The sequence below is a fragment of the Pan troglodytes genome, chromosome 10 (assembly GCF_028858775.2).
Source record: "Pan troglodytes isolate AG18354 chromosome 10, NHGRI_mPanTro3-v2.0_pri, whole genome shotgun sequence".
NCBI classification, from domain to species: domain Eukaryota; kingdom Metazoa; phylum Chordata; class Mammalia; order Primates; family Hominidae; genus Pan; species Pan troglodytes.
Window position 1 is genome coordinate 44,023,984 of NC_072408.2, and position 17,602 is coordinate 44,041,585.

Consider the following 17,602-nt stretch of genomic DNA (forward strand, 5'->3'; position numbering starts at 1 on the left):
GTGACCCCAAGTGTGTCACTTCTCCTCTCTGGGCCTCCAGTGCTCCAACAATAAGGAAATATCCAAGGAGTTCCTTCCAGCTGGTATCCTGGGATTGTTCCTCCAGCAAGGGTTCCAGTCTCCTAGCATGGTGGTTGTGGCTCCCTTCATCCTGCCTGATTCTGAAGCCAGGGGCTACTCTAGCACTCTGAGCCTTGACACATCCCTCCTCCTGTGCCAGGGCAGAGCCCTGGGGGTGGGGAGTGGCAAGGAAGAGATAATTCTGGAGGTGGAAAAGACACTGACCTTGGCAAGTTCCAGAACCTGCGTGGGTGCCGGTTGCTTCCAAATGTGGGCTGGGAAAGAAGTGGGAGCTACTGAGGCCCTCCCCTTCTGTTTCCCTGAGTGTCACCTAAAGGAGTGCCCCAGACCTGTCAGACCCCAGAGCCTGCAGGGGAATCTGCATTAGAAGAAGGGAGGGGGTAGTGTTTGGAGTTCTACAGGCTAGTGGGTGAGGGCCAATCTTGCCCTACTGACACTCAGGCTAGGCAGCCACTCAAAAGGGAAACAAGCTCTCAGGAGAGAGGACCCTTAAGCACTGCCCTTGGGTGGAAACAGGATTGCCTTGGGACATCTGGAGGCTCAACAGCAGGAAGGTTCTCTGGACCCTCCATCATCAGCACAGCCCTCCTCCTACCTTCTCCTGGGGCAAAGCCGGTTCCTGGCCTTTATCCCTGATGAAGCCTTGAGTGTGTGTGTGTCGGGCAGAATTCTGTCTACCCTTCGACTGGGAGCTCCAGGAAGACAGGGCTGTGCCTCTTGGACTCTCTTGGGTATCCCTGGTGTCCAGTCCAATGTTTGGCACAAAGTTAACACTCAGTATGTATCTATTGAACGGATGTCTTTGGACACTCTCAGTGGACTAGAGGTCTGGGATTCATCCCTCATCTTTTCTTCCTGCCAGTCATCCTGCTTGGCCCAATGTGACTGCCGCCTTCTGGGCAAGCCCTCCAGTGGAGCCCTCTGTTTAGATCTCACACCCTACACTCCGCTGCCCCCGTCCAGTGCTCGCCCTCCTCCCCCGCAGCCACCCGCTCCCGGAGTGGCATCAGCGCAGAGCCGCGGCCTTGCCTGGCGGTGCGTCCTGCCCTCTGCAGCCCGGGAGGGCAGGCGCAGCAGAGTCCCGCGCGCAGTGGGTTCTCAGCTCACCTGGGGGCGGAGGAAGTGAGCAAGAGTCCTCCAGACTGGGGCCAGGGGGCCAAGGCAGTCCTGGGAAAGGGGGTCTGGGGCGGCCCGCGGACGGGGCGGGCCCAGGCCGGCTGCCTTCCCCTTTGCCCTTCGACCCAGGAAGCCGCCCACATCCAGCGGACACGCTCGACGGGCTGGGCTGCTCAGTCGCGGCCTCGGCCCCGTCCCCATGCCGTCCCCCACCCCTACCCGCCGGCCCGACCCCCACCCCAACCCCAACTTCCCGCTCCGACGGCCGGGAGAGGCGGGGCGGACGGGTCTGAGAGTGGCGAAGGACACTCTCCACACCGAGGGTCACTTGCTCTTTTTTCTCCTCTGTGGCTAATTTATTTTAGAGCCAGGGGCGGGAGGGGGCGGGGCCAGCCGGGAGGGTGGCAAGGAGGGGCTGGGCGAGCCCAGGGGAGGTGGGGGCGGGGCGGGGGCGAGGTGGGGGAGGGCGGGGAAGAAGCCGGGGGTGGAGGGGCCAGAGAAGGGGCGGGAGCTGGGGGAAGAGAGGGGCACTAGGAGAGGGAGGAGCAGGGAAAGGGGAGGGGAGGGAGGGCCTGCGAGGGAGGGCCCTGGGGGCGGGCGAGGGGAGGCGGGGGTGGGGGTGGGGGTCTTGCCTGCGGGGGGAGCCGGGGCCGCCCCTTGTCCGGCCACCCCCACTGCCCAGTCCCGCTCCCGCCCGCGGCGGCCGCAGCAGCCGCAGCAGCAGCGGCTCCAGGATGGTGAGCGCCACTGCCCCCCAGCCCAGGCCTGTCGCCCCCGGCCCGCGCCGCCGCCCCGGTCCCCGGGCCGGACGCGCCCCCAGGCCGCGCACACTCACCTAGGACCCGGCCGTGATGCCGAGGTACGGGGCCGCGGGCGGGCCGGGATGGGGCGGGGGGAGGTGACCGTTCGGTCAGGGTGTCCGGAGCTTTGTCCGCCGGCGCGGGGCCGGAGAGGGCCGAGAGGGCGGGGGCTGCTGGTCGCGGGGTTCAGCTCGGCGGGGGTCGGAGGGCAGGGCTGGCGAGAGACCCTAGCGGGTACGTGGGAGCCGAGGGTCACTTCCCGGGGGGAGGGGGCGGGCAGAGCAGGGGATAGCCGCCCGGCCGCCGACGGGCACCCGTCTCGCAGCCCCCTCTGGTGCGGGGGCTGCAGCGAAAGCGAGCAGCCGGCTCGGGGGCGTCTGCTGGCCTGGGGGTGGGGAGCCAAGGTTTGCGGGTTCGGGTCCCAGAAGGATCCAGCGTCCGGAGCCCGAGGGCCGGCCCGCAGGCCCCTCCCACTCCGTCAGGTCTTTGTCCAGCGGCCCCTGTGTGTGTGTGGGAGGGGTGGGGGCTGGGTTACTGGCCCGGAGATTCCCCAGCATGGTGACGGGGCAGTGACAGGAGGCCGAGGCTACTTAGGGTCCCCGTGCCCCTAACACCCACCCTCTTCATGTCTTCTCCTCTGGCCCGGGAGAACAGAGCCCGCGTCTCAGAGTCAGGGGGTTGTAGGAGGCTGTACTCACCTTCACCCTGGGGCTACAGGCAACAAGGGGGACCCCCGGAGCGCCCAGCTCTCCAGAGAGGGCCCCTCAAACTTCCCCACCGCAAGAGCCCTCTCCTGTTCTACACAGAGATTCGCATGCTAGCAACCCCCCCTCCCCTGCAGAGGGTCCTTCGCAGATTGCTGAGCACCCTGTAGGTGATCAGCAAATGCTGGTGCCCTTCCCCAGCCCCGCTGGTCCCCCTGCCCCCCCCAGAGGAGGAGGCCTGGGAAGGGGTCTGCGCGGGGCAGAGAGCGCGCGGCCTGGACCCTGCGCCCAGCGGCGGCCCGGAGCGCAGGGGTGGGTGGACGGGTGGGTGGGCTGTTAAAGGGACGGTCACTAAATCAGGATTAGGCCGTAGGGCTGTCAGGCTGCCGGCCCTGTCTCCATGGATACCTAATTTGGAGGAGAATAGAGGACTGAAGAATGTTTGTGTTGTCCGCACGGGCTGTGGCGGCGGAGCGGTCTCCTGCTTTCCGACCGGCAGCGAGGAGTGGGGACCCGGTTCCAGCCCAACTCTGGGCTTACGGCGCAGGGGGGCTTCCCGGTTCCTGGGCCGTGGGGCCTCCCCTGTGGAGCCGCCCAGTCTCTGGAGTGGGCTGGGCCCGCAGATGCCACGGTGCGAAACCCTCTGACCCTGCAGAGGGAGTCCCAGACCCTCCCGGAGCCTACCCCGAAATCCCATAGCATCCTCCTAAAGCCTCCCCGAGCCTCTCAGTCCGGAACCGACGCCATTCCCCGCTGTGCCTGAGCCCCCAAGGACGGGCGCGCCGGGCTGCCCGGTGCTGTGGTGCCGCCGCCACCCAGCTGTGGGACGCGGGTACCGGGCGGCCGCGCGAGCTGCGGGCAGGAGGCGGGGCGGGACTTCCTGGGGTGGGCGAGGAAAGGGGCGGGGCTTGCTGGGGTGGCTGGGCTGGACGGGTGACAGGCCTCGTAAATCCCCTTTCCCATGTTTAACACCATTTCATTTCTTTCCACTTGATTCCATTGGCATCCAAGGCAGACGGGAGCGACCCTCGTGTCCTCGCTGTAATATCTTCTGGGCGAAGCCCTTTTGGGCCAAAGGGAATTAGGCTGTGTGGGGCAGAGGAGTTGTTCCTGGGGAGGCCTAGAGGACCCGCATTCCTCGGGGGGATTCCTGTTGCCCCCACCCCCGCCCCAGAAGAAGAGAAAGAAGGGGCTGAGAGACACAGAAATGAGTTTGGCTTCGGAGGCCCTGCCCGATTCTCTGGCCGTGGTATGGCTGAGGGCTGGGCTGAGGATCCCGTAACTGTCAATTCCAGTACCAGCCTGGGCGAAGGCTGGGGAGAGCCACCCAGACTGAGTGTGGCGTCGCAGAGCCCTTTCCTGCCTTTCTTCTGCTCACCCATGGCCACAGCTTTTTATGGATCAGGACTCCCCTCCCTGCCCTGCCTGGGCCGCAGCTTTATTGCTGAGATCTAGGGCTCTCTCCACGCAATTTCACGCCTCTCTGCCTTTGCTCCCGCTGTTCCTCCAGCCAAATGCCTTCCTCATTGTCCCTGTCTTTCCACAACCTCCTTATTCTTCAGGGCCCAACTCGGATGCGCACCTCCTCCGCATCACCTCCCCAGCCCCGAGCTTCTGTCACTTGCTCCTCCCTCCGTGGCCTGCACCTGTGCTCCCTTCCGCCTTTGTGGCGGGGTCCACTCAGGGCTTTGACTGAAATGGAGCATGTACTCCCTGGCCCTGCCCCCAATGGGCTTGCCACAGGGCTTGACACCTTGTGGGTGCTCCATAAATATTGGTTGGCCGAATAAAAGGGGTTTTGTAAGGGCCTTTAGCCAGGCAGTCTGCATAGCATGGAATCTGGCCACCTTCAGGCATAGCATGGAATCTGGCCACCTTCAGGTAAACAGCTCTGTGCTCTTGGGTGGTGGAGACCCCTGGATGGGGCTCCTCCTCTCCCTTTCCCTTATTCGCCTCCTTCTCCTCCCCATGACCCTACCCCACCCCCCCCCCAAGTCCAGGGAGGACTTTGCCCCTTCCCTTCCCCACAGACCAGCATTCTTTCCCTGCCATTATCATTCTGTTAAACAGAGAGGCCAGTCAGGATCCATATGGATCACATTAACAATTGCTTATTATCTGGGCCAGGACTCCCCCGACTCTCCCCCCAGCTCCGACTGCTGCCATTGCTGGACCCTTAGGAGCCCTGCCTTCCCCTCCCCCTGCCATCGGTCAGCCAGGGAGGGCAAGAGACAGGCTGGTCTCCCTCACCTTCCCTGTGCCTTCTAGCAGAACTTTGCCTCTTCTGGACTTGGCGGTTATCGACTCCTTTACCGGATTTAATGAAAACCAGGTTCCTGGAAGGAGCATGGCTCTGCAAAGCTCCAGGGCTGCAGCAGGGAGATGTGGACTCCAGGCCCCAGTGCCCCTGTGCTCTGCAGCCCTGAGACCCCCTTCAGGGGACAGAGACTGTGGGGGGGGGGGGCGGTGAGCCACAAGAGGTCAAGTATGGGGTGCTGGCATCTGCCACCTTAGCCTTGGGCTGGTCCTGCCTCCTTTTGGGAGCTGGCTGTCTGGTGAGGGAGATCAGGGCAGAGGGACCCTGCCAGGCTCTGTGGTGTTGGGCTCCCAGCCTTTCCCTGCAGTCAAAGAAGCAAGAAATCTGTTAGAGCTTCCCAGAGCAGCCACTGAATTGGCCTTGAAGGATGGGGAGTGTACTTCACGTTTAAACCCATATATAACCCAGGAATACTAGGGCATAGAAGGAGCCTCCAAGATTACCCATTCTGGATATCCATAACTTTTTTTGATTTACAGAGCCCTTGGAGGCACTGATGAAAGCCATCCCCAGAAAAATGCACTTCCATTAATTGACACCAGACTTTGCATTCTGCTTTAGAGGATTCTTGGATCCCCTGAAGCCCATGGGGACCTTATGTCAAGAAACCCTCACCCCAGTCCATCCCTCTCTGATGTGCTGAGGACAGAGTCATGCCTGCAGCCTGGGTTTCCTGACCTCCCCACTCAGTGCTCACTCCACGGCCATATTACTTGCAGTAGGACCACCAGAACCAAGCGACCAGGGGTATGAGACTGAGGTGCTAGGCCAGCCTTTAAGTGGGAAGAGTTCACACTGGCTGGGTCAGGGTCTGGGCTGGTCATCTCATCTCTGACTATGTGGCTTGGAGAGAGGCTGTCCAGCTTTTTTTTTAGGGTCCACTTGTCTCCAGGAACAAGTGGCAATTGCTCTTCTCCGAGCAGTTTCATAAGCATCTTGATGAATCATAGTTAACGCTTCCACGCACTTGTTAAACACTCTGTATCTCATCTGTGAGGTGAGAAAATAGAGTGAAGAATGGTGTCCACCTCCTAAGCAGGATATTGTGAGGATGAAAGGAGTCAGAGCTGGGAGACCTGAGTCCTAGTCTTGAATGACTCTAGGTGCATGTGCTCAGGGCTGTGGTTACTGTTGAGGCCAGCATTTCCCCAGTTTGCTTAGCCAAGGAAAGGGGACTGCAGTGCGAACCCCGAGTGCCTTCTGTCTTTTCCTTTAGTACTGAGGTATGGATAGTGTCAGCCTTTGGAATATTCATCTTCAGGGTTGGAGGCAGAGTGGGGGTTCTTAGTGAGTGGGAGAGCTGGGCAGTGGCCATGGCCTGCCTCTGTAGCCCCAACCCCATTTTTGATGACCAGTTATGACCCCTATCCTAGAGACCAAGCTTTGTGCTTCAGCAACCCCTTGCTGCTAATCAGATGTAACTCCGGACAAGTGACTTCATCTGTTTGGGTTTCAATTTCATCATTTCTAAAATGGGGATAAGAACCTCATATGATGGTGATGTGGCCCTGGTTTCAAATAGTCTGCCCCTTTGATTCTGAAGCTTACCTTGGGGACCCGCTTAGTGACTCGGGGCCCAGGGACTCCAGAGAACGACCTTCTAGCATAGGAGTGAGGATGGGGAAAGGGCATGTGTGTGTGAAAGTTCTGGCCCACAGCAGTGCTTGCCCAAGTCATCTTAAAAAAAAAAAAAATTGTAGAGGCGGTGGTCTCACTATGTTGCCCAGGCTGATCTTGAACTCCTGGCTTCAAGTGATCCTCCCATCTTGCCCTCCCAAAGTACTGAGATTACAGGTGTGAGCCATTGCAACCAGCCTGCCAGGCCATATTTGAAGCCCCCTCCAACATGGAGTCAGGGCAGACAGGGGGTGGGCAGGTGGATGGGAGGAGAGGCAGCATGGATGCCTGCAGGAATCTGGAAGGTAGCAGCATACCTCCCTCTGTCCCCTCTCACTGCCAGGGCAGACTCAGGCCACATGGTCCCCAGCCCAGTGTTGTGATTAATCAGGGATGGATGTGAAGATGTGACAAACAAGCTGCATTGACTCTTTTTTTTTTTTTTTTTTTTTTTGAGATTGTCTCTTCTGTCACCCAGGCTGCAGTGCAGTGGCATGATCTTTGCTCACTGCAACCACCACCTCCTGGGTTCAAGCAATTCTCATGCCTCAGCCTCCTGAGTAGCTGGGACTACAGGTGCATGCCACTATGCCCAGCTAATTTTTTTTTTTTTTTTTTTTTGTATTTTTAGTAGAGACGGGGTTTTGCCATGTTGGCCAAGCTGGTCTCGAACTCCTAACCTCAGGTGATCTGCCCATCTCAGCCTCCCAAAGTGTTGGGATTACAGACGTGAGCCGTGAGACTTCATTTACTATTAACAAACCTGTGTTGAGCACCTACGCACTGTGTCCAGTACTGTGCAAGGCTCTGGGTGAACCTCAGCTGCTCCCGCGGGTGCCCAGCCAGGATTGGCCTTCCTGAGCCTCCCCACACATGCAGTGGACACCTATGGACCAGGCTCTGAGCTGGGGCTTTTATGCTTTGGCTTTCTTAGCCACCTGCAGCCTCCCACACGGCCAGGGAGAGCCCAAGGGTGGCCCCAGCTTTGGTGTTGCTTTGCCACAAGTGCCTAGCATGTATCATGGCTGTGAGGCCTTGAATATTTTATCCAGGTAGCTATTCATCCAGCAACCATTATTTTCTGATGTGGTGCCACCTTCAAGGAGCTCACAAGATGTTGGGGACCAGCGAAGAGGCAAAAGGACAGGCTATGCTTTTAGGACCACTGTCCCTGCATTCTCTAAGCAGAAGGAAGCCACATAGGGCATGTGAGCTGGGGAATGGCAGCCTCTGGGCTATGGCGAGGGTACAGGACAGGTTTCAGAGGCTGTAAGGGGGAGGATCAGCATCTGACAGCAGGGGCTTGCCACAGAGGAGTCCTGAGCAGATTGCCTTTTCCTGGGGGAGGCTGTGTCGGTGGGCATTAGAAGCAAAGTGAGACAAGGGCCACTGCTTGGGGAGGGTCCACCTGCAGCCGAGTGCCCTATTTGACCCTTGGATGCTTAAGAATCTGGAGGTGTTGGTTCTTTCCAGGCCAGTGGGGAAAGAAAACTGGTAGGATTTAGGTTATACCTGAAAAAGGATCCCTCTTCCCCAGCCCTCATATCATGCGGCTCCCTCCCCACCCAGCCTGTCTGTTGGCTTCTGCTGGAGCAAAGGGGCTCCCTGGGAACTCTCTGGACACCAGGAGAAACTGCACCTTCCTCCTTGCTCTCTGGAGGGACAGCATTTCATCAGTGGCTGGGTCCTCACTCCTCTAGGAAGGGGCTTCCTTTCCAGGCACACTGTGTCCGGCATGGGCTGGCCATTCTTGTACCATCGTCTTCCACACTGTGGCCCTCCTCAGGCCTGAGTTTTGGGGACTGAGCCCCTTGTTGAGAAAAAAGGAGCTGCCTAAAATGAGGAAGGCAGCTGGGAGGCTGAGGTAGGAGGAGGTCAGGAGTCCATTCTGGGACTTGTTGAGTTTGTAGTGATCATTAGATATCAGAGAAGAACTGTGGAGAGGAGGGGAGAGCCCTTCCACCTGCCCAGCAGTGCCCCTCCCGGGAAAGGCATTCTCTGGTGCTGAGTGCCTCCACTGATGGGGACTCAGCACTTCTAGAGATGGCTCACGTGTTCTCAGATGGGGCCAAGTCCTTCTGTGAAGCCAAAAATCTTTCATGGAGGATTTGCTTCTTTTGAGGAAAAGGGGAGGAGGGGCTGTGCAGAGCTGCAGGGGCCGCCACGGTCGTGCAGAGATCTGGTCTTCAGGAGCCTTTCTCCTCCCCACTCCTCTGAGCACAGTCTCAGCCTTGCAGTCCTTTCTGATCACTCTCTGCAGAGTCTGGCTGAGACCCTAACCAGAGTCCTGTGTCCTAGCCTTGAGGCCAGCGCCTCTCAGACCTGGGCAAGGATTTATTTGGTCCCATGAGAACAAGTTTGAGATACGCTAAGCTCCGGGGTTGGTGGCTAAGTGTGGGAGGGGGTTCAAGAAAGGAGGGCTGGGGGAGCAGGGGAGGTTGAGGAAGAGGGCGGGAATGAACTGCTCCCTCAGTTTTCTCAGCTGTTCGATGGGAACACCACCACCTGCTGTGGCAGGCAGAGAAGTATCTGGAGCAAGACTGCTGGGGGTGGCATCTGTCCCAGCTTGGTGACTTAGACAAGTTAATCGAGCCTCAGTTTCCTCACCTGCAACATGGGAATAACGTCCTCGCTCAGATTAAATGAACTGATGTGTGTGAAGCACTCAGGGCCGGACTTGGCTTGTGTTGAGAATCCCATACGGGAGCAGGCAGACAGGAGCTGCTGTGGTTGCTCAGTCTTTTCCTAGCACCCTCCCCCCAGTATCTTTTTCCCTCTGTGTCCCTGTGGCCCTGCAGGTGTGGGGGGCCACCCCTTGAGGACAGCCCTGCCCACTCACACCCAGGTGGACCGGCCGGGCTGCATAGCTGGAGTTACTCGGCTCAGCCCCCCCAGGGCTGGGAAGAGGGCAGGAGGGGCTGAGGCAGCTGCTGGGGACTCCTGGGTGGGCTGCCTGGGCCTGTTTCCTCGCCTTTGGTAAGGCCTGGCCCTGTGGGGGCATGTCTCTCTCCCACCCCCATGCACGGGAAGGGGCCATATTTGGGGCTAGGGCACACAGGATCGCCCAGACTTTAAAGCTTAAGCCTTTTGGAGGCCACATGCCACCCAAACAGATTCAAGTCAACCTTGGATCCTAAAACTGGCTATGGGGAGGGGAAGTGTGGGGCCCTCCAAGAGACTCTAGGCTCTTGGGCTGAGCCTTGTGGTCCATGACCCTGAGGAGTTCCTGCAGATAACTGTATTCCAATGTTTTTGTTTTTGTTTGAGATGGAGTTTTGCTCTGTTGCCCAGGCTGGAGTACAATGGTGTGATCTCGGCTCACCACAACCTCTGCCTCCTGGGTTCAAGCAATTCTCTTGCCTCAGCCTCCCAAGTAGCTGGGATTACAGGCATGTGCCACCACACCCAGCTAATTTTGTATTTTTAGTAGAGACAGGGTTTCGCCATGTTGGTCAGGGTGGTCTTGAACTCCCGACCTCAGGTGATCCGCCTGCCTCAGCCTCCCAAAGTGTTGGGATTACAGGCGTGAACCACCGTGCCTGGCCAATGTTATTAATTCCCTTTGTAGCCCCACGTATTTTTCTTTTATGCATTGAGGAAGTATTTTTGAGAACAGGTCACAGGTTTTCCAGACTGCGAAAGGGGCCTAAGGCTGAAAGTGGTGAAGAGCTCTGGCCTCATCCTCCATCTCTCGCCCATGCAGGGCCAAGTCCCAAGCAAAGAGGAGCCCCAGATGCAGACCCAAGAGGAGACAGGCACTGGAAGGACCTCACCAGCCCCAGATCACAGGGCCACCCCAAGTGGACAGAGGACAGTCCATGGCGGCCTCCACTGAGCACCTGCGCCCTCCCCGCAGTGCCCATCACTGAGTGCACAGGTGCGAGGCTGCGTTGTGTGCTAGAAACAGAGCCTCAGGGAGGGGAACTGACTTCAGACAGGGCAAAGCGCAGAGTCAACTGCAAATCCCTGTTCCTCAATGAAAAAGCAAGTCATCTTTTTAAAAAGTAATTGCTGACAAAAAGTCATGACTGTCATTAAAAAGTCCAGGTCATCCTCGTTCCCAGTGGCCCTGCTCTTTCTACCACTGTGTGTCAGGGAATGTTTTCTGAGGGAGGGGACTTTGGGAAGGAGCAGGTCAGGGTAGAGAGAGAGCTGCAGAAAGGCTAGAGAGCCAATTGTACCAGGGCTCACAGACAGGGGCTGGCTGAGCAGCGAAGGGAATGGGAACCCAGTTAACAAGTGATGTCACCTCTAAATTGGGCATTGGAGTGGAAGGGCAGAAGTGCCCGGAACATGCTTCGGGGCACCAAAGAGGGAGACAGGAACAGCCTCAGAGAGAATGGGCTGATGTGACTGGAGGAGCTGGAAAGGGCCCGAAGCTGGAAGGAAGGACAGACTCATCCACCTCTGGTGCCAGGCTGAAGGGTTAACATCGTCTCTGTGCTTGGTAGGAGGCTGAGTCTGTTTTAGACAGAAAGACCACCCTAGCAGCCACACAGAAGAAGGATTAGGAAGGCAGAGAACACAGGCAGAATTCAGAGGTGGGGCCAGCTGTGGTGGGGAACATGAGAGCTGTGGGTTGTTTTAGAGAGAGAGTGTTAAGCTGACTTCATGGCCAGCTAGAGGAGTGGAGGCTGGAGAGACAGACACAGGGGCTCCTAGGTTTCCAGCCTAGCTGAAGAGATGGAATCAGGAGAGAGGAGGTGGAGATGTTTTCCTTGGGCATGTTGAGTCTGAGGTCTCTGTGGACCCTCCCAGAGGGTCCTAAGATTCTCACCTAGATTCCTACATCTCCTCTTAAGATTCCCGGGGACAGTGAAGAATGTGGCTCAAGATCAAGTTACGTCTGGGCACAGTGGGCTGTCAAGAGGGACTTGAAGCAGGAGCATGAGACTTGCCTGGCAGTTTCTAAGTGGCAGAGGGTGGGCGGGGGGGTCATGGGGGGGCCCTGGTGCTCCTCCCTCTATTAGCAGAGGAGAGGCTGGTGACAGATGTCCCAGGACACAGGTCAGAGCAGCCAGGGGTCAGGTGAGGACATCCTGGGAAGCTGTGGTTTGGGACTGTATTTTCCGTGATGGTCAGCTGGTCAGGGCAGGACAGGGAACTCATTCCTGCAAGGCAGAGCTCTTCTGGGGCCCCGCAGGCAGCTCCAGGATTATGTTTTCTCTTTGGAGTCCTCTGTCAAATGAGTTGGGTCCTTCTGGGCCTGGAGAGCAGCCCCCCCACCTCTTTCCCAGGCCACTGCACCTAGCCAGTCTCTAGGAGCGAGTTGGAGCCTGCCCTGGGTCCTGCATGGGTGGCCCCTCCAGCTAGTCAGGAAAGTTCCACCTCTCCTTCACTGCCCTCAGGCCAGCCTGTGAGGGGGATGCTGCCTCTCCACCCCCCCATTTCACAACGGAGGAAACAGATCAAGACATTGTCCCACATCTCAGAGGCTGACTCTGAGGCCAGTGCTCACTCCCTGCAATGCCTGAGTCATGGGAGGGGGAAGGGCTTGCTAGAGTGGGCTCAGAGACCCCTGCAAGCCGTGGGTCAGTCTTTCAGGTTGCCCTTCAGACACCTGCCTTACCCAGGTTACTAATGGGTACAGGCTCTGTTGGGGCGGGGTACCTGGAGCAGCCAGTGAAGTGGAGAAAGGGGAGAAGGGAAGGAGTATGTCTCACCGTAGAACAGGCTCACACCACAATCAGCCCAGCAGCCTGCTGAGGGGACTGAATGAGACAATGGAGATCCAGCTCCCAGCCCAGTGTGCAGTGGCCTCTGGGAAGCACAGAGACAGGGCAGCCCTTACTCCTTTCTTCCCCCAGGGCCCAGGAGCTGACATCCATCTCTGACCTGCTCCAACATAGCTCACATGTAGTGAGAAGTGGGGTGTGGTGTGGTGGGCAATTCCCAGCCCCAAAGACTCGCTTTCCCCGGCCTCCATGAACACTTCTAGTGGCCCATGCAGCTCACCTCGAGCAGGTGGGAAGGAGAAGGAGAATCAGCCTTGCTAATCCTCCTGGAGGTGTGACTGGCTGACAGCCTGGAGCCTCCCAGAGGTTCCATTTGGTTTAAAAGAGAATCCTTCTTAACCAGAATGGTGTTCTCTTGGTGAAATTGCAGGCAGCCTAACCAAGGGGAGCAAACAACACCTAGGCAAGAGGGAGATACGTTGTGTTTTCTTTGGTGGCAGGGACTAGGGTAATAACAAGGCTATTTCTCTCTACCTGCTTTCTCCCAGAAGATGGGCTGGGGACAGAGCACCAGCCTGGAGCCCCTTGTGTTCCTGGATATTGCCTAGCTTTGGGGTGAGACAAGACAGTGGAAGGAAGGCGGCCTGAGCATCCCAGGGCAGCTTTTGGTGGAGGATCCAGAGAAAACGTGGAGGGGCTGTTGGGAAGAAGGGGGTGGGGAGGAGAGGAGAGCTGGAAAAGTGATTAGCAGCTCTGATGAGGTTGCAGTCGGGCCTGGTGGCCCCAGGGCAACACAAGAGAAAAAAGGAGCTGTTATTCACAGAGGGTGGACAAAGATGGCTGCCTGACTGAGGCAGCCCCCCCAGCCCATCCCGAGGCAGCCAGGTCACAGGGGGTACCGGCAGGCCCCACGCCCTTGGCATGGATACCCCTCATGGGGATTGGGAATTGGACTGAGGCTGTAGGGAAAACATTGGGATCCTGCGTCCTATGTCCAGTTCCCAGCTCCCCCGGACCTTCTTTGAGAGCAGGAGAGGCCCAGGAGCCACCCCCAACCTCCTGGGGTAGTAGATGGGCTGTTTGATCAGTGAGTGTGTAAATTGGGATTTTATGGATCGCTTATTCACGGCTGGAGCTGGGGCCCCCAAATTCCTCTGTGCCCCAGAATGCTTAATCTAGTCTTGAGCTTCCCCCTGAGAGGCAGACGGGAGGAGAGCTCCCCACAGGCCCCCACCCCTCCTGCTGTGTCCCCTCCCAAGGCCCCAGGCTTTGTCAGTTGCAGGTTGAGCGGTTCAAATGTGCTAATACACTCCCTGGGGGCCACCGGACAGTGGGACTTCCTCCTCAGTGCTGTGATTGGCCAGAGAGACCACAGGAGGGGGGTTTCTGGCAGCAGCTGGGAGTGTGTGTGTCTGCGCACCCACCCACCGGCATGTGCGCCTGTGTGAGGGGAGGAGGGGGCTGGAGGTGTCCACCCTGCTCAGACCACTGGGCAGAGACAAAGGACCTTCATCTAGCCTGGGACGAGGATTAAGCCCACCAGCCATGTCCCTACCTGGTCAAGCTGGTTAGGAAGTCCACTGCCCACCTCTACATCCTCCCATTACACTGTGACATGGTGGGGGCTTATTCAATGTGTGTTGAATGGATGGATGGATGAGTGACCACAAGAGTGACTGCATTTCTAACTGGGGTGTGTCTGCTGGGATAATCCGGCACCAACAGATTCCTCCATCTCCCCTTAGGATTCCGAAGTATCCGCCCCCCACCAACAGAGACTCACTTTAGCCCAGGCCTGACCAGACATGAAGGCTGGACATGAGAGACTGGCCAGGCCTCGGGGGACACAGCTGTGACCCCGGGACTGTGTTACCACTTGAGAGTGCTTTCACTGTGGTCACGTTTCTCCCTCTCTACTGGCCCCCATCTGTCCTTGGGATTGGATGAGGATGAGGATGGTGGGCGGGGTGGGGGAGGGGTGTTGAGCAGGTGATGGGGGAGGGCAGTGCGGCCCAAAGGCCAGATGACAGAGTGCCCTGTCCTACCTTCCTCTCCTCCTCCTCCGCCTGTCCCTCCTCTCCTGAGGCAGGGCAGACAGGCGGGGCTGGGGCGGAGGGAGTTGACTCAGCTAGCCCATCCTCCCTCCCCTGGTTCTAGGGAAAGCTCCAGTCCAGGGTAGCTGTAAAACTGCCTGGGAATCCTAGGAAAAGAAGCCTGCAGGGCGCGGTGGCTCACTCCTGTAATCCCAGCACTTTGGGAGGCTGAGGTGGGTGGATCACCTGAGGTCAGGAGTTCGAGACCAGCATGGCCAACATGGTGAAACCCTGTCTATACTAAAAATACAACAATTAGCCAGGTATGGTGGTGCACGCCTGTAATCCCAGCTACTCAGGAGGCTGAGGCAGGAGAATCAATCACTTGAACCCAGGAGGTGGAGGTTGCAGTAAACGGAGATCACGCCACTGCACTTCAGCCTGGGTGATAAGAATGAAACTCTATTAAAAAAAAAAAAAAAAAGAAGTCTAGATCCGCAGGAAGTCTACCTAAAGACCTTAAGAAGCGAGACTCCATAGAAGTTCAAGATAGAGCAGCTCCGTCCGATAGAACTTTCTATGGTGATGGAAAGGTTCTGTGTCTGTGATGTCTACTACAGTGGCCACTTCCACATACGGTTGTTGAACATATGGAATGTGGCTAGTACCACTGAGGAAGTAAAATTTTTATTTTATTAAATTTTAATGACTGCAAATTTAAATAGTTACATGGGGCTAGTGCCTGTCATTGGACAGTACAGGATTAGAGGCTGTGTTCAGGGCTGAAGCAAAGTCCTTGAGTGCAAGTGCCAATTCTGCCCCTTTTGGGCTGGTGGCCTTGGGCAGGACTCTTCCCGCCACACTATGTTCCTTCCCCAGGTTGCTGGGCTGCCTCGAAGGGGAATGCGGTGTGGGCCATCTGAAGTTAGAGAATCATCCGTTCCTTTGGGTGACTGGGCTTCCCTCAAGAGGTCCTGGATCACAGAGGAGATAAACATGCAGGGAGAGCATGGCAGTCACAGTGGGAAAGAAGTGGCTGCAGGGAGCTCTAGACTTTGAGGCATCTAAGGAACTTCCTTGGGGGTCAGTCCAAGAAGGCTTCCTGGAAGAGGGGGTGGTGGGGGAGGGTTGGGCAGGAGTTGAGCCAGGGGATGGGTGGGAGGCTGTGCCTGAGAGCCTGACCCTGGAGATCTGCTTATTTTGAGCTTGAAATGAGGACCCTGTGCTTTGAGGCACCTTGGAGAGCCTTACTGCCTCTAGGCTGGGGTAGGCAGGTGTTGACACATGGGCTGAGTCCCGCTTCCCCTCTTACAGCTTGTATGACCTTGGGAGAATCTCTTTCCACACTTGAGTCTCCATTTCCTCTTCTATAAAATGGGGAGAATAATGCCCATCTGGCAGGGACATTGTGAGGACGAAAATGATGGATAACTATGAAGTTCTTTGCAAACACTAGAAGGCTGGGTGAAAGGGAAGGTTCATTCCTCAAGGGTGCTGGGCCCCTGGCCTGGCCTCTCAGAGCAACAACAGATGGTCACAGCTTGGCTGTGGCCCTGACCGCGGACACAGGCAGTGATATCTGTGCTGTCCCCTCCCGTCAGCGTGTGCACGCGTACACAGAGCCCAGATGGGGGCCGCTTGGCCAGCTTCTCCCAGGCCGACCTCCTGCTGTTTGGCATTTGACATATGAGAAGACCAGGGCCAGAGCACACCCCTCACCACACCTCCCACCCCAGAGAGGAGCCAGACTGGCGGGGCGGCCTCCGCACCTCCAGGAAGCAGGATCCTGAGGGCCCTGATCTCTTTACCATGTGTCCAGAGGCCTTTGATGGGAATTCCAGCACCCCTTTTGTCCTCTCCCACAGAAGCCCAATGGGGTGGGGGGTAACAGAAGGAGAGAGATTTAAAGAGAAAGAGGCCCTGTGGAGTCTCTGGGGGGCTGAGATAGGTGCCTTTGGGGGCTGGACACTTTCCTCTGGTGTTCACAGACACAAATGCCCCTTCTGGACTCCCCTCCCCTATCCATTCCTGAGGTGAGTCCCTGGCTTCACCCCTTGCCACCCTCACCATCACATGTGCACTCAAATTTAGTCACCCTGATTGCTTTCTTTATTTGGACACAGAGGCCATTTCAAGCCTCTGGGATCATCCATCCATCCATCCATCCATCCATCCATCCAACCATCCATCCACCCATCCGTCTGTCTGTCTATTCATCCGTCTGTCCATCTGTCCATCTGTCCATCCATCCATCCATCCATCCATCCATCCGTCCATTTGTCTGTCCATTCATCCATCCATCCGTCCGTCTGTCCATCCATCCTGTAGTCTATTGAGAACTTAATCTGTGCCGGGCACTGTCCTAGGTGCTTGGGATATAACAGTGAACAAAACAAAGTCCCTGCTCTCATGAACTTTCTAGTGGGTACACAGACAATAAAGCAACAAATAGGATTGTCCCCTTCAACCTGTTGTTCCATAATCCGATGGATGAGTGTTACAGGGAACATCAGGTTGAAGGGGACAGTGTCTGCCGAGGCAACAGCTAAGCAGAGACTTGATGCTAGGAAGGGTGCAAGCCCAGGGAAGGTGTGTTCCAGGCAGGGCAGAGGCAGGGGCACTGAGGTGGAAAGCAGCTTGGTGGGAGGAGCTGTGAGGAGGCCAGGGTGTGGAAGGGAGGGAGGAGGGGCAGTGGCAGCAGGTGAGGCCGAGAGGTAATGGAAGCCGACCATGAGGACCCTGTATGCCAATGAGAGGACTTTGGCTTTTATTCTGAGTGAGATGGGAGCCACTGGAAGCTTTTGGTGGAAGAATGACTTATGGAACATGCTTTCAAGAGTTACACTGGCAACTGTGTTAAGAAAAGAGAGGACAATGTAGAAAGGGGGAGGTGAGATGGAAGTGAGGCCAGGCACGGTGGCCCATGCCTGGAATCCCAGCCCTTTGGAGGCCAAGGAAGGAGGATAGCTTGAGCCCAGGAGCTCAAGACCAGCCTGGACAACACAGTGAGACCCCCATCTCTACAAAAAAATTTTAAAAATTAGCTGGGTGTGGTGGCCCACCACACCTATGGTCCCAACTACTTGGGAGGCTGAGGTAGGAAGACTGCTTGAGCCTGGGAGGTCCAGGCTGCAGTGAGCCGTGATCACGCCGCTGCACTCCAGTCTGGTCAGCAAAGTGAGACCCTGTCTCAAAAAACAAAAGAAAAAAAAGAGAGAGAGGCTGCAGCTGTCGTCCAGGTGACAGCATCCCTGAGGTG

At 57.2% G+C, this 17,602-nt stretch overlaps 1 protein-coding gene across 3 annotated transcripts in view; it reads left to right on the plus strand.

The window, feature by feature from the left end:
- The first annotated feature begins 1,813 nt into the window (after positions 1–1,813).
- FIGNL2 (fidgetin like 2) overlaps positions 1,814–17,602 on the plus strand; it is a 30,596-nt gene continuing 14,807 nt past the window's right edge. Inside the window, exons 1-2 of one of the 3 annotated variants that reach the window (XM_054663317.2) lie at positions 3,596–4,582; positions 10,339–10,512. Coding sequence is in view for 1 of the 3 variants with exons in the window: in XM_024347841.3 (XP_024203609.2) it covers positions 9,882–10,512 (631 nt within the window). In the remaining 2 variants the exon portion in view is untranslated. Of the gene's footprint in view, positions 2,057–3,595; positions 10,513–17,602 lie in introns of those variants that run through there. The other 2 variants (XM_016923359.4, XM_024347841.3) reach the window with 2 other exon arrangements.